Source organism: Chiloscyllium plagiosum, unplaced genomic scaffold (genome assembly GCF_037043375.1).
Source record: "Chiloscyllium plagiosum isolate Xiang-an unplaced genomic scaffold, Cpla_swu_hap1 HiC_scaffold_8, whole genome shotgun sequence".
Lineage (NCBI taxonomy): Eukaryota > Metazoa > Chordata > Chondrichthyes > Orectolobiformes > Hemiscylliidae > Chiloscyllium > Chiloscyllium plagiosum.
The window spans coordinates 4,582,136-4,599,187 of record NW_028270146.1 but is presented as its reverse complement, the minus strand read 5'-3'; the positions used below and the strand labels follow the sequence as shown (position 1 = coordinate 4,599,187).

The 17,052-nt window shown below is 44.7% G+C and overlaps 1 protein-coding gene across 2 annotated transcripts in view; it reads left to right on the top strand.

Moving 5' to 3' along the window:
* Window positions 1-17,052, top strand: part of ttll5 (tubulin tyrosine ligase-like family, member 5) — a 451,975-nt gene that overhangs the window by 27,451 nt on the left and 407,472 nt on the right. For both annotated transcript variants that reach the window (XM_087989544.1, XM_087989543.1), the window contains exon 3: window positions 15,090-15,196. In XM_087989544.1, the coding sequence (XP_087845670.1) occupies window positions 15,090-15,196 (107 nt within the window). The remainder of the gene's footprint in view (window positions 1-15,089; window positions 15,197-17,052) is intronic.

Genomic DNA, 17,052 nt, shown 5'->3' with positions numbered 1-17,052 from the left:
CAGCCAGATTGATTGCGGGTCAGACGAGACCCAATCGGCTATGTAGCTTAATAGAGAACTCCGTCGATACTTCCTAAATCTGGAAAATCCAGCCCTCCCCTTGCTTGTGGAAGCTGTAGCTTCTTTAACTCAATGAGGGGCTGTCAATGATTCCAGATGAAAGAACCAAGCTAACCATATAATTTGTGCAATTCCAGCCTCGGCAGCATCACCGGGAGCATTCTCATAGGGTATAAGAGACGGGGCAAGACATTCATTTTAATTAGGGCTATTTTACCTAGCCAGGAAATTGGAAGCTCCCCCCAGCGTTGAAGGTCCTGCCTTATCCTTTCCAGTAGATGCACAAAATTGACCTTGTACAGCTGACCAAATACTGGGGTGATAAAAATACCTGAATATAAAAACCCTCCAGAGACCACCGAAAGGGAAATGAGATGCATCCAATAAGTGTGACATACTAGCGAGACCACCCATCGGCATGCCCTCCGATTTTGAGAAATTAAATTTGTAACCGGAGAATGCACTAAATAAATTAATAACTTGGATCAGGCGGGGCACGGACATCAAAGGATTACTAAGAAAAAGGAGAACATCATCTGCACAAAGGGTAATTTTATGTTTACCCGTGCCAACTCTTGGGGCTGTTATATTAGAATCAGCCTGTATAGAGTCCACTAGTGGCTCAATTATTAGCGTGAATAGTAACGGTGAGAGAGGACATCCCTGACGGCAGCCCCTACCCACACTGAAGCTATCAGAGCCTAAACCATTGGTGATCACGGCTACTTTGGGGTCATTATACAATGTTGAGACCCATTTAGCAAATACCTTTCCAACGCCAAACCTTTCCAGTGTATAGAACAGGTATGACCATTCAACCCTGTCGAATGCCTTCTCAACATCCAATGAGACGACTATTCCCAGTATTCTTTCCTGATAAGAGACTTGAATCACATTCAAAACCCTTCTAATATTATTAGATGATCTATGGCCCTTGATAAACCCCGTCAGGTCCTCTTTTATGATATATGGCAATACCCTGTCCAGCCTCAATGCTAATGTTTTAGAAAGAATTTTAAAATCTACATTTAGCAAAGATATTGGTCTTTATGACTCGCAATCTTCTGGGTCCTTTCCTTTTTTGAGAATGAGAGAAATATTCACTTCTGTCAACGAAGGCGGGAGGCAGCCCTGACCATATGAGTAGTTGTACATGTCCATAAGTGGACCAGCCAGTATTCCTGTAAACTCTTTGTAGACTTCAACCTGAAATTCATCTGGACCAGGTGCTTTACAGCTCTGAAGCTGCTTGATTGCATCAAGTACTTCCTGGATTGTTAGGGGCGCATTCAGGATCGACACTGTTCTGGGGTTAAGTCCGGAAAGGCCAGGCTTTTAAAAAAGGACTCCATCTTCTTGGCTCTACCTTCACTATCCTGCGATTTATACAAATTGAAGTAAAACTTTCTGAAGATTGTGTTGATCCTTTTGTGATCGTGAGTCAAAGTATCAGCACTTTCCCTGATGGACGTGATAGCTTGAGGGGCCTTTTTTTTCCTTGCGAGAAACACGAGGTATCTACCAGGCTTATCGCCATATTCATGTAATCTTTGCTATGCAAATAATATTTCTCTTTTTGCCATTTGGGTAAGCGCGGTATTCAGGGCTATCCTAAGGGCTGTAATCCTTTGTAATTATGCAACAGAGGGCCTATCGACGTATGCTGTCTCAGCTGCCTTTAAGCGAGCCTCAAGTAGATGCTGTTCTCCCTTTTGTTTTTTCTGGGTCGCCGAGTATGAAATGATCAGACCCCGCGCATAAGCCTTAATGGTCTCCCACATCATCGGGTTACTAACCGTACCTGAATTAATTTCCAAAAAGGTTTTGAATTCTCGAGAGAAATATTTTACGAATTTACTATCCTTCATTAAGAAAGAATCCATCCTCCAATGTCGGGGGCCATCTCATTGTTCCTAGTCTTGATTTCCATATACACTGCAGCGTGATCAGAAATTATTATATTACCTATTTTGCAGGATAATATGGAATTCAAAAAGGTCGAGGGGGCAAAAAACATATCAATTCTAGTGTGACACTTATGTGGATTCGAATAAAAAGAAAAATCTCTGCCCTGCGGGTGGAGGCACCTCCACACATCTAATCCTAGCTTTTTATTCAAATCCGCCAATTGGCTGGATCTGGGGGATATACCTGCAGTACTCTTGGGTATTCTGTCTATCTCTGGGTCCATAATGCAATTAAAATCTCCTCCTATAATTGTGTAACGAACCCCGAAAGCCATCAGTTTGGAGAATGCTTCCATTATAAATTTGAAAGGATGTGCCGGGGGACAATAAAGATTCAAAATCCCATATTCCTCTCCATTTATAAGGGCTTTAATCAGTATGTACCGTCCAGATTCACCTTTTATCTGACTTAAGATTTTGAAAGGGAGATTCTTCCGAATGAGAATGACTGACTACTCCCCTACTTTTTGGACTGAAAGATGAAAAGAAAGCCTGATCAAATCCACCCTGTTGTAATTTCAAGTGCTCTTTATCCAGTAAATGTGTCTCGTCTAAGAGAGCTATATCAACCCTTTCTTTTTTGAGGTTTGATAGTATTTTCTTCCTTTTGATTGGCAAATTACTCCCCTTGACAATCCAGGTGCACCATTTAATCAAATGACTAACTGTGATCGTCCAGGCAAGTGTGAGACCCCCCTGGGAGAAGAACCCCATCTAAAGCACCCCGAGCATAGACCATAGAAAATTCACAAAAATAGTGATTCTTAATACACTCACGCCAATATAATAAAAAACTATTTCTAAATTAAAAAAACATCTTTAAAAGGAGATCTTCCCCCTTGCTTCCAGGGGGCATCACTTCCTATCCGAAAACCCATTGTATCCTCTCCCAACCAGTGCCCTGCCCTCAACCCAGGCACCCCATAATAAAATAGAAAAATTCAAGTGTACTATAAAACTAAAGTTAACGGTGAGTACCCTACACCCCCACCCATACCAACACCTAGATACATTTAGTAACAATAATACCATGTACAAACATATAAAACTATAAAGTTACAGTCTCAGCAGGTAATAACTAAGTATAATACGCAAAAAAAGGGGAAAAAGCCCCGCTCTAAAAGAAAGAAATAACACCTCCCCCACCTCACCTGAATCAACTAAACCGCCTGGCCTATATAAAAAAAGGAAATTGAATAGTGGAGTAGTGGAGAACAAATACCACCCCCCCCCCCCCCCCCCCGGAGATGATATTAAACAGTAAGGGAAATAAGAGGAAAAAAAAGGGTAAACCGGGGGAGGGGGGCAGAACAGCATCATTAACCACAGCATCATTAAACCTTACAATCTATTTAAGAGAGTCCAAAAATTCCTTGGCCTTTTCCGGCAATCAGAAGTTATAGACGGATCCTTCGTGGTTAAAACGCAGCGTCACTGGGTAGTGCAAGGAGTACTGGATGTTTAAGTCCCTTAGACGCTTCTTCGTTTCATCAAACGCCCTCCTCTTGCAGACCAAAGGTGGGGAAAAGTCCTGAAACAGCATAATCCTTAGATCCCCTATATGTCATGGCCTGGGTATCTTTCTCGAGGGTTCTGGAGGCTTCCAGGACCACTTGCTTCTCTCTGTAACACTGAAGCCGGAACATGACCGGATGGGGGCGCTAGTCTGACCCAGGCCTGCGTATAGCAACCCGATGGGCCCACTCTACTCGCACCTGGCCTGATCCAGCCTCCAGCTTCAACATCTGAGGGAGCCACTGTTCCAAAAATCCTGCAAGCTGGCCTTCCTCTTCCTGTTCGGGAAGGCCCAGCAAACAAATATTTTTTCGACGACCCTGATTCTCGAGGTTGTCAATGTGATCTTCTAAGGCCTGCACTCGCAGTTTGAGAGTCCGGACCTGACCCACGGCCGATTGTGCAGCACCTTCTGAGGTCGCGGCCTTTAGCTCCGCCCCTCCATCGCGATTTTTTCAATATCTCGGTTGTGCTTTTGCAGCGCAACCGAGAGCGACTCCCACCTGCTTCTGGACTCCTCTATGAAGACGTTGATCTTCTCTTCCAGCTTGGTAATTACAGCAACAAGGCTCACCACCGTAGGTAAGTCCCCCGGGGTGGCTGCGAGCGCCTCTGCTGCAGCTGGGGAGGGTGGGGGAGGGGTTCCTGCCTGTTGCGAGCTGCAGGCATTCTTTCCCTTAATCATTTTAACAAAGCACCAAACTATTCAAGTTTGATGCAAAGCGACTAACTGTATTGAATAAAAGTTATTTTGAATGGTTTGGCAGGTGTGGTGGAGGCGGGCAGCCCACTTTGCCTGAGTCTTGGGCAGAGCACTACAGGCTCAGACTTGCTGGGTCGCCGCCATCTTGGATCTCCGAACTTGTATGTTGACTTTGAGAGAATCCTGAACGAGAGCTCCAAGTCCCTTTGTGCTTCAGATTTCTGAAGCCTTTCCCCATTTAGAAAATAGATTACGCCTCTTCTTATTATCAAAGTACATAAGCTTACACTCTTCCACATTGTATTCCACCTGCCACTTCTTTGCCCACTCTTCTAACTTGTCCAAGTCTTTCTGCAGTCTTCTGTGTCCTCAACACTTCCTGTTCCTTCACTTGTCTTTGCGTATTCTGCGAACTTAGCAACAATACCCTTCACTCCTTTGTCTAGGTTATTAATGTATAAAGTGAATAGTTGCAAACCCAATACTGACCCCTGTGGAGTTCCACTAGTTACCCATTGCCGTCCTAAGAAAGACCTCATTATCTCCATTTGCTGCCTCTGCCTGTCAGCCAAACCTCTATCCATGCCAGTGCCTTGCTCCATACATCATGGACTGTTAACTTTCATAGCAGCCACCTATGTGACACCTTGTCAAAAGCTTTCTGGAAAGTCAAGTTGGTCACATCTGCTGGCTCTCCTTTACCTCCTCAAAGATTTGTCAAGCATGACTTCCCCTTGAGAAAGTGTGCTGACTCAGCCCTATTTTACTATGCACTTGTAAGTACTCCACAATCTCATCCTTAATAATACACTCTCAAATCTTACCGTGACTGAGGTTTGGTTATAATTTCCCATCTTCCGCCTTCCTCCATTCTTAAATAGGGATGTTACATTTGCCATTTCCCAGTTCTCTGGGACCCTCCCTGACTCCAGTGATTTCTGAAAGATCGCCACTAGTGCCTCCACAATCTCCTCAGCTGTCTCCTCCAGGGGTGTAGCCCATCTGGTTGGTGATTTATCCAACTTCAAATCTTCCAGCTTCCTCAGCACCTTCTCCTTAGCAATAGCTATTACACTCCCTTCTGTCTCCTGACTCATATGAAGTTGTAGTAAGCTATTGTTGCCTTCCATTGTGAACACTGATGCAAAGTGCCTATTTAGTTCCTCTGCCATTACCTTGTTCCCATTACAATTTCTCCAGCCTCATTTTCCAGGAGTGCAATTTCCAATCTTGCCTCCCTCTCTTACCTTTTATAAATTTTTTTATGGCAACTGGCTTCAGTGCTTTTGAGCTACTGAGAGAAGCAGGCCAATTGGGGATCCTGTACTTGATTGTTACCTCGAGGTGTTCTTGAATCCCATGTAAACAGACTGCCTAAAAAAAATTGGGCTTGTTCTCTTCTATTGTTACCAGACCCCAATCCCCTCCCCAGCACACTCTGGCTGCTCAGGTGATTTGGGTAGAGAACTAAGGAGAATAAAATGTTGGAAAGATTTAGATTGTGCTTTGATTAATTTTCTCCATAATTGTGCTTGAGAAATATCATCTAGCCAATGTTAATTAATCGACCCCCTCCCTGTTGCTCATGAAATAATTGTAGGATTTACTTTTCCATTACTGGGAGCCCTTGATAACCTTGCCCATTATACATATATTAATCATTACCGTGAAAGCTTCCATTAACCTAGGATCCTCAGTCTTTTGGCAGAGGGAAATCTCCGATTTTCGCTAATCTTTCTTTGGGGAGAAATGCTTGGGATGTTGGTTTTCAAATCAACACAAGTAAGGTTATTTTCCTTGATAGCAAAATCTACAACCAGGTGGCTCAAATTTAAAAATAAAAGGAATGCCAGGTCTGAGATGAGAATTTTATTCTTACTCAGTGTTCTGAAGGTTTGGAATTCTCTCACACAGAGGGCTGTGGAGGCTGTCTTTGAACATGTTCAAGATGGAGATTGATAGATTTCTGATTCCCAGTAACATATTGGGTTTGGAGTGGGTAAAATCATTTGATGTGTTTGACCAGCTATGATTGTATTGAACAGCAGAGAAAGTTTGATGGGCTGAATGCCAATTCCTCTGCCATGGTAGAATTCAAACCTTTGTCTCTAAACTCATGTCTGTAGAACGGCACCTTGGGGGTTCCAGTGACAATCAGTAGTAAGTTTCTCAACTGCTTTTTTGATGTGTGTGTCTATGAAAGTGGCAGAGCACATTGAGAGAATAATTTGCAAAGTTCAAGCAACTTTGGGCTTCATAAAGAGAGAAATTGAGTACCAAAACAGGGAGATTGTGTTGAGCCTTTGTGAAGTTCTGGTTAGGCCTGAATGAGAGCAGTAGGTCTGCTTCTAGTCCTGCACTTTAGACATAGAGTTCTACAGCATGTGTTCTGGAGAAAATGCAGAGAATCACCAGGAGACGCAGAGAGTTCTTCAAGAAGTAGGTCTTTTATTTGCAAACAAAAAACTGTGACACTCAGAAAGCAGATTCTCGAATGTCCCTGAACCTCGGGGTCCGTGGATTTTTATATTTTTTTAATCATGTTTCTGCTAGCTTATCAGCATGTCCAACTATATAATCAAAGTACCTCACTCTAGCTACACAATAAACCAGTGATGTTAGTTCCCATTATCTCTTTCGTTTTACATTCTATGTAACGTTATTCTAATGTCACAGTTAGATATTTAGTGCTAACGTTTGCAACTATGGTCTTTCATTCCAGACCCTACTTAATATTTTCCTAATGACATGGTTAGATATTTATTATCACCTCTGCTACAGTGATCTTCCATTCCAGACTAACCTGTCATGATTAGATATTTAGCTATTCCATCTATTACAATAGTCTCCTGTCTCAACCTGACTCTACTAATTAATAATTAGTAATGTCATATCCCAAATATTTATGGTCTCAATCTTGTCATATTGACACTTAACAAGGAGACTAGCTCTACCATCTGTTATGTCATCTCACCATAGTGACCTTTCAGCCTCAACCTTAATCTACTAGTTGGTGTGAGAGCATTCCACTATTCTTATCCCATCCTGCCTTCCACAGATCACAGATTGCCAGTGGTCTTCATGCTTTAACCCTTCCCATGCTTTCATACTCTTTATTTTCCATACATGGAGACAGGCCCTTTGGCCCAAATTGGTCCATGCTGACCAAAATGTATGTCCACACTAACCCCATTTCTCTGAACTTGACCCATATCCTTCTAAGGAGAAAGTGAGGACTGCAGATGCTGGAGATCAGAGCTGAAAATGTGTTGCTGGAAAAGCGCAGCAGGTCAGGCAGCATCCAGGGAACAGGAGAATCGACGTTTCGGGCATAAGCCCTTCTTCAGGAATGAGGAAAGTGTGTCCAGCAGGCTAAGATAACAGGTAGGGAGGAGGGACTTGGGGGAGGGGAGTTGGAATTGTGATAGGTGGAAGGAGGTCAAGGTGAGGGTGATAGGCCGGAGTGGGGTGGGGGCGGAGAGGTCAGGAAGAAGATTGCAGGTTAGGAAGGCGGTGCTGAGTTCGAGGGTTGGGACTGAGACAAGGTGGGGGGAGGGGAAATGAGGAAACTGGAGAAATCTGAGTTCATCCCTTGTGGTTGGAAGGTTCCTACTCCTCCATCGCCAGACAACACTTCAACCTCCCCTCCCACTCCACCAAGGACATGCAGGTCCTTGGACTCCTCCATCGCCAGATTATGGCAACACGACGGTTGGAGGAAGAGCGCCTCATCTTCTGCCTGGGAACCCTCCAACCACAAGGGATGAACTCAGATTTCTCCAGTTTCCTCATTTCCCCTCCCCCCACCTTGTCTCAGTCAAATCCCTCGAACTCAGCACCGCCTTCCTAACCTGCAATCTTCTTCCTGACCTCTCCGCCCCCCCACCCCACTCCGGCCTATCACCCTCACCTTGACCTCCCTCCACCTATCGCAATTCCAACACCCCTCCCCCAAGTCCCTCCTCCCTACCTTTTATCTTCGCCTGCTGGACACACTTTCCTCATTCCTGAAGAAGGGCTTATGCCCGAAACGTCAATTCTCCTGTTCCTTGGATGCTGCCTGACCTGCTGCGCTTTTCCAGCAACACATTTTCAGCCCATATCCTTCTAATCCTTTCTCATGCATGCATTTAGAGTCATAAAGATGTACACCACGGAAACAGATGCTTCAGTCCAACTCGTCCATGCTGACCAGATATCCCAACTTAATCTATTCATATAGCCATCCAGATGCCTTTTAAATGTTGCAATTGTGCTAGTGTCCACTACTTCCTCTGGCAGCTCATTCCATACACGCACCACCCTCTGTGTGAAAAAGCTGCCCCTCAAGTCTCTTTTATATCTTTCCCCTGTCACCCTAAACCTATGCCCTCTAGTTCTGGACTCCCCCATCCCAGGGAAAAGACCTTGTCTATTTATCCATGCCCCTCATGATCTTATACACCTCTGTAATGTCCACCCTCGGTTTCCTACACTCTAAAGAGAAAAGTCCTAGCTTGTCCAACCTCTCCCTATGACTCAGATCATTGCATCCAGGCAACATCCTTGTAAGTTTCTTCACTACTTCTATACTCAATGCCCTGACTGATGAATGTCTCAAACCTTCTTCACTGCCCTGTCTACTTGTGACTCCACTTTCAAGGAACTGTGAACCTGAACTCCAAGGTCCCTCTGTTCCACTACACTCCTTAAGGCTCAACCATTCACCATGAAACACGGACATTTACGATAAACTGACCGACTCCCACAGCTACCTAGACTACACCTCCTCCCACCCTGCCCCCTGTAAAAACGCCATCCCATATTCCCAATTCCTTCGTCTCCGCCGCATCTGCTCCCAGGAGGACCAGTTCCAATACCGTACAACCCAGATGGCCTCCTTCTTCAAAGACCGCAATTTCCCCCCAGACGTGATCGACGATGCCCTCCACCGCATCTCCTCCACTTCCCGCTCCTCCGCCCTTGAGCCCCGCCCCTCCAATCGCTACCAGGACAGAACCCCACTGGTCCTCACCTACCACCCCACCAACCTCCATATACATCGTATCATCCGTTGTCATTTCTGCCACCTCCAAACGGACCCCACCACCAGGGATATATTTCCCTCCCCTCCCCTATCAGCGTTCTGAAAAGATCACTCCCTCCGTGACTCCCTCGTCAGGTCCACACCCCCCACCAACCCAACCTCCACTCCTGGCACCTTCCCCACGTCTGGGGGGAAATGCAAAACTTGCGCCCAGACCTCCCCCCTTCCTTCCCTCCAAGGCTGAAAATGTGTTGCTGGAAAAGCGCAGGAGGTCAGGCAGCATCCAAGGAACAGGAGAATCGACGTTTCGGGCATAAGCCCTTCTTCAGGATCTCCAGCATCTGCAGTCCTCACTTTTTCCCTCCAAGGCCCCAAGGGGTCCTTCCATATCCGCCACAAATTCACCTGCACCTCCCCACACATCATTTATTGCATCCGCTGCACCCGATGTGGCCTCCTCTATATTGGGGAGACAGGCCGCCTACTTGCGGAACGTTTCAGAGAACACCTCTGGGACACCCGGACCAACCAACCCAACCACCCCGTGGCTCAACACTTCAACTCCCCCTCCCACTCCACCAAGGACATGCAGGTCCTTGGACTCCTCCATTGCCAGACCATAGCAACACGACGGTTGGAGGAAGAGCGCCTCATCTTCCGCTTAGGAACCCTCCAACCACAAGGGATGAACTCAGATTTCTCCAGTTTCCTCATTTCCCCTCCCCCCACCTTGTCTCAGTCAAATCCCTCGAACTCAGCACCGCCTTCCTAACCTGCAATCTTCTTCCTGACCTCTCCGCCCCCACCCCCACTCCGACCTATCACCCTCACCTTGACCTCCTTCCACCTATTGCATTTCCAATGCCCCTCCCCCAAGTCCCTCCTCCCTACCTTTTATCTTAGCCTGCTGGACACACTTTCCTCATTCCTGAAGAAGGGCTCATGCCCGAAACGTCGATTCTCCTGCTCCTTGGATGCTGCCTGACCTGCTGCGCTTTTCTAGCAACACATTTTCAACCATGAAACTCCTGCCTTGATTTGACTCTCCAACATACACAACCTCACACTTATATTAAACTCCATTTGCGGTTTCTTGGCCCACTTCCCCAGCTGATTAAGGTCCTGCTGCAAATTCTGACAACCTTCCTCACTGTCCACAATCCCACCTATTTTGTGTCCAAAGTTAAACATCACACCACACCAGGGTTTATTTGGAAGGACTAGCTTTTGGAGCGCTGCTCCTTCATCAGGTGGTTGTGGAGTATAAGATCGTAAGACACAGAATTTATAGTAAAAGTTTACAGTGTGATGTAACTGCAATTATATATTGAAGAAAACCTGGATTGTTTGTTAAGTCTCTCATCTTTTAGAATAGGCATGTTCGTTTCAGTATTTTCATATGTAAATTCCAGAACTTGCTTAAAGTTACATTCTGAAGTGAACTTTAGCAATTGGTGTCATGTCGGCCCAGATAATGCATTGAAGGTGCGAGGTGCCCTGTGTGAGGCTGTCTGTGCCACAATGTTCAGACTGATTCTAATCTAAAAAAGGGATTTACAGAATCTTACATGGATTCATGCAGTTTTTGAGCAAATAAAATGTAATTTTGCAAGTACAAGTTCACACCACAAACTTTCATGTGTGTATGTGTGTGTATGTGGGGTGGGGTGGTTGTGAGTGTCTGCGAGAGAGTGTATGTATGTGTGTGAGTATGAGTGTAAAGGGGTATAAGTCTGTGAGATGATGTGCGGGAGTGTATGTGTGAGCGTATGAGAGAGAGTCTGCATGAGTGTATGGATCTATAGGAGTGTTTGTGTGTGCGTGCGTGTGTGTGTGATATGTGCAATGGGGTCACCTGTAGTGTGACATGAATCCAAGGTCCTGGTTGAGGCCATCCCTATGGGTACTGAACTTGGCTTTTAGCCTCTGTTGCCTGTCCCAAAGTCCGCCTTGGAGGACGGTCACCCGAAGGTCCGATGTCGAATGTCCCAGACTGCTGAAGTGTTCTCTGACTGGGAGGGAGCACTCCTGTCTGTTGATTGCTCTGTGGTGTCCATTCATCCGTTGCCGTAGCCTCTGCTCGGTCTCACCAATGTACCATGCCTCAGGGCATCCATGCCTGCAGTGTATGATATAGACAATGTTGGCTGAGTCGCATGAGTACCTGCTATGTACAGTGGTGGGAGGTGTCCTCATGCTTAATGGTGGTATCTATGTCGATATTCTGACATGATTTGTACACAGTCTCGCACAGGGCACCTCGCACCTTCAATGCATTATCTGGGCTGACATGACATCACTTGTTAAAGTTCACTTGAGAATGTATCTTTTGCGCTTTACATACGAAAGAACTGAAGCCAACATGTTCATTCTAAAAGATGAGAGACTTAACAAACAATCCAGGTCTTTTTCAATATATAATTTGAGTTACATCACACGACAAACTTTTGCTATAAATTCTGTGTATTACAATCTAATTCTCCACAACCACCTGATGAAGGATCGGTGCTCCGAAAGATAGTGCTTCCAAATAAACCTGTTGGACGATAACCTGGTGTTGTGTGATTTTTAACTTTGTCCACCCCAGTCCAACATCCCCAAATTATTTTAGTGTCATCAGCAAACTTGCATTCTCATATAGGTAATAACAATAATGGACCCAGCACTGACCCCTGAGGCACTCCACTAGTTACAGGCCTCCAGTCCAACAAGCATCCTTCCACTATTACCCTCTGCTTCCTACCAATTATATATTCAATTTGCCAGCTTGCCCTGGATTCCATGTGATCTAAACTATCATGTGGAACCTTAACAAAGGCCTTATTGAAGTCCATATAGACTACTGCCCAGCCCCCGTCAACTTTCCTAGTCACTTCTTCAAAAAACTCTAACGAATTTGTGAGACGTGATCCCCCACTCAAAGCCATGCTGACTACTACTAATTCTGATGGACATGAGTAAAAATACTTTTATGTAGGGGATGGTAGTGAGCTGGGACCTTCTTTTTGAAAATAGAACATAGAAGAATACAGCGCAGTACAGGCCCTTCGGCCCTCGATGTTGCACCGATCCAAGCCCACCTAACCTACACTAGCCCACTATCCTCCATATGCCTATCCAATGCCCGCTTAAATGCCCATAATGAGGGAGAGTCCACCACTGCTACTGGCAGGGCATTCCATGAACTCACGACTCGCTGAGTAAAGAACCTACCCCTAACATCTGTCCTATACCTACCCCCCCTTAATTTAAAGCTATGCCCCCTTGTAATAGCTGACTCCATACGTGGAAAAAGATTCTCACTGTCGACCCTATCTAAACCCCTAATCATCTTGTACACCTCAATCAAGTCACCCCTAAACCTTCTTTTCTCCAATGAAAACAACCCCAAGTGACTCAGCCTTTCCTCGTACGATCTTTCTACCATACTAGGCAACATCCTGGTAAACCTCCTCTGCACCCGTTCCAGTGCCTCCACATCCTTCCTATAATATGGCGACCAAAACTGCACACAATACTCCAGATGCGGCCGCACCAGAGTCTTATACAACTGCAACATGACCTCAGTACTCCGGAACTCAATTCCTCTACCAATAAAAGCCAGTACGCCATATCCCTTCTTCACCGCACTATTTACCTGGGTGGCAACTTTCAAAGATCTGTGTACATGGACACCAAGATCCCTCTGCTCATCCACACTACCAAGTATCCAACCATTAGCCCAGTACCCCATCTTTTTATTACTCTTACCAAAGTGAATCACCTCACACTTAGCTACATTGAACTCCATTTGCCTCCTTTCTGCCCAGCTCTGCAACTTATCTATATCCCGCTGTAACCTGCCATATCCTTTCTCACTGTCTACAACTCCTCCGACTTTCGTATCATCCGCAAACTTGCTCACCCAACCTTCTAACCCCTCCTCCAGGTCATTTATAAAAATGACAAACAGCAATGGTCCCAAAACAGATCCTTGCGGAACACCGCTAGTGACGGCACTCCAAGATGAACCTTTGCCATCAACTACTACCCTCTGTCTTCTTCCAGCCAGCCAACACCTAATCCAAACCTCCAACTCACCCTCAATGCCATACCTCCGTATTTTTTGCAGTAGTCTACCATGGGGAACCTTATCAAATGCCTTACTAAAATCCATATACACCACATCTACCGCTTTCCCATCGTCCACCTCCTTAGTCACCTTCTCAAAGAATTCAATAAGGTTTGTGAGGCACGACCTGCCCTTCACAAAACCATGCTGACTATCCTTGATCACATTATTCCTATCCAGATGTTCATAAATCCTATCCCTTACAATTCTCTCTAAGATTTTGCCCACAACAGAAGTGAGACTCACCGGCCTATAGTTACTAGGGTTATCCCTACTCCCCTTCTTGAACAAGGGAACCACATTTGCTAGCCTCCAATCTTCTGGCACTACTCCTGTAGACAACGAGGACATAAAAATCAAGGCCAATGGCTCTGCAATCTCCTCCCTTGCTTCCCAGAGAATCCTAGGATAAATGCCATCAGGCCCAGGGGACTTATCTATTTTCACCCTTTCCAGAATTTCCAACACCTCTTCCCTACATACCTCAAAGCCATCCATTCTACTTAATTGTGGCTCAGTATTCACATTGACAACAATGTCCTGTTCCTGATTGAATACTGACGAAAAGTATTCATTCAGTGTCTCCCCAATCTGTTCAGCCTCCACACGCAACTTCCCACTACTATCCTTGACTGGACCTATTCCTACCCTAGTCATTCTTTTATTCCTGACATACCTACAGAAAGCCTTGGGTTTTCCCTAATCCTACCAACTAAGGACCTTTCATGTCCCCTCCTTGCTGCTCTTAGCTCTCTCTTCAGATCCTTCCTGGCTACCTTATAACTCTCAATCGCCCCAATTGAACCTTCACGCCTCATCTTTACATAGGCTGCCCTCTTCCCTTTAACAAGGGATTCCAAAATGATGGCAGTGGAGACAATAAATGATTTCAAAAGGAAATTGCATGCATGCTTTAATTAATCCATGTTTGCAAGACAGTGGTGATAGGCCAAGCATACACTTGATGGGCTGAATAGCCTTCTCCTTTGTCATAATGACTCAATGATTTGAGATCTTAGACTCTCGCTAATAAGCAAATATTTTGGTTTGTCTTGGATGAATTCACATTTTCCCATGTTAAATGCTTGTCTTTTTTTGTATTCACTCATGGGTTATGGGGGTTGCTGGCTGGCCAACATTCCTTGCCCATTCGTAGTTGCCTTTGAGAAGATGGTGGTAAGCTGTTTTCTTGAACCACTGTAGTCTATGTGCTGTAGGTAGATCCACAACGCTGTTAGGGAGGAAACCCCAGGGCTTTGACCCAATGACATTGAAGGAAGTGTCTGTTACAGTTCTCAAGCAGCATGAATATGTGAAAAAAGGGAATTTTATTTTGTTTTGGAGCATGGCATGCTTTTGGCATAGTTGTCACAGGAGGTAACTGAAGCAGAGACTATTGTGTCTTTTCAGGGAAGACTCAATAACACTTGTAACTGAGCAACATGGTTGTGATGTTAGTTTTAAGTGACACCAGATATGAGCCAGGGCAGTTCGAAAGACCAAATCACCTCTTAATTTCCTATAAAATCTCTGTTTCTGAGGACAAACTTAAAAGTATATGGAGAAAAGAGAGAAATGGAATTAGAATGGAAAATTCCGATTGAAGAGGTAATGTGATGGGTTGAATCCTCTGTTTATCCTAGGGTGTGGGGTGGAATTTTTTATGGAGAAAGTTTGCATTATTCTGAAATGAGTTTTCTTTTCTAGGGACCACCCGTGCATTCAGTGGACAGGCATCAATCGGTTGGTACCTACCTTGGTTTTCTATGCAGACGGTATTGTAACAAAGGACAGCATCTTACGCTTAATTGGAGGTATGTAGGATTACTGTGAAGTCTGGTTAATAAGACACTTGTCTGAGCATGGCAGAGTGAGCTAAGCTGTCTTTCTCTGTAATTGGCAGAAGACTTCTCCAGAATAAGAACAGTAAGCTTAAGAGTCAGATTCAGCCTCTTTCTGTCGTGTTTATGGATAGAGTATATATGTGTGGAATTTTTGTTTTAGAAACTTTTAGTAGTTTCATTGTGCAGTGAACTGATATAATCTATCAGCACTTGATATTGTGAATATTATTATCTTTATCAAAATTCTTGGTTTAATTTTCATATGTATATTTCTTGGATATCATAAGCATTTCAAAATTAAAATCTGTTCTACTGTCAAAAGCTTTGAAAAAGTCTTTGAAAAAAAGAGCCCTTCACATTGATACTTGTATTCCCAAGTTTCAAAGCCTTCTTCCCAGAAATCTCTCCATCTGTGGCTTTAGTCTCTTTGACCTCTTCCTTTTAATATTTTCTGCCTACTTTTTTCTCTGCCCCTGCATTCCGTTGTATAGGATTCTGAGACCTGAGGAATACAAGAAAGTCCATGGCAGGTGTCGTTTCCCTGGCCCGACACTCATCCCTGGAACATCCGGATAGCAAGGATACTTACATCAGGCTCAAACTCATTGACTAGTGCTCTGCCTTCAACAGTATTATCCCAAGTAAACTAGTCTCCAAACTCTGAGACCTAGGTCTCTGTTCCACCCTCTGCAACTGGATCCTTGACTTCCTGACCCACAGACCACAATCAATGAGAATAGGCAACAGCACCTTCTCCATGACGATCCTCAACACCAGTGCCCTGCAAGCTGTGTACTCAGCCCCTTACCATACTCCCTGTACACCCATAATTGTGAGATCAAATTTCACCCTATCTCCATCTACAAGTTTACTGATGACACTACGGTTATCGGCCAGATCTAAAACAATAATGAGACAGAATACAGGAAGCAGAGAGTACTTGGTGATGTGGTGTGAAGATAACAATCTTACCTTCAATGCCAGCAAAACAAATCGTCCACCCACGTTCATGCGGTGGTCAAGAAATCACAGTAACCCCTCTACTTTCACAGGAGGCTAAGGAAATTTGGCATATCTGCAAGACTCTTACCAATTGTTGAGGCTGCACCACAGAAAGCATTCTACCTAGATGCATCATCGCTTGGTATTGCTGTGCCCAGGGCTGTAAGAAACCACAGCCCAGTCCATCACACAAACCAGACTTACATCGACTGACTCCATCTACACTTCTTGCTGCCTCGGAAAGGCAGCCAACACAATCAAAGACTCCTCCTTTCCCGGTTATAATTTCTTCCAACCTCTTCTGTCAGGCAGAAGATACTAAAGCTTAAACACGTGGACCAACGGATTCAAGAACAGCTTCTTCCCAGCTGTTGTTAGACTTCTGAATGGATCTCTCAAATTTTAAATTTAATGTTGACCTTGGTCTCTGTACATTTTCTCTGCAGCCGTAACATAGTATCCCTCGATCTGCTCCATTACCCCATGCTTGCTCGATTTCTTGCTCTCGGTCCCAGCATGGTCTAGAGGAGAGGTTCTGGCACAACCTGCTTGAGGAAGTGTATTGCTGAACTTCTGACTTTATTTTTCTAATTATTTTCCTAAGATCCTGTAGCTAGGTACCTTTATACCTAAGATGGTTCTGTAAGTGACAACCATTTAAACTTTTAACTGCACTCATATCAGTATATCTGACAATAAACCTTATTCCACAAGAAACCACACAATAGGAAAAAAAGCATTCACCTACGTAGCCCATTTCCTCCAATCTGAAAGGTGATGAACAGTGGGAGCAGTGCTTGAACCCCAACTATTTGCAAAATATT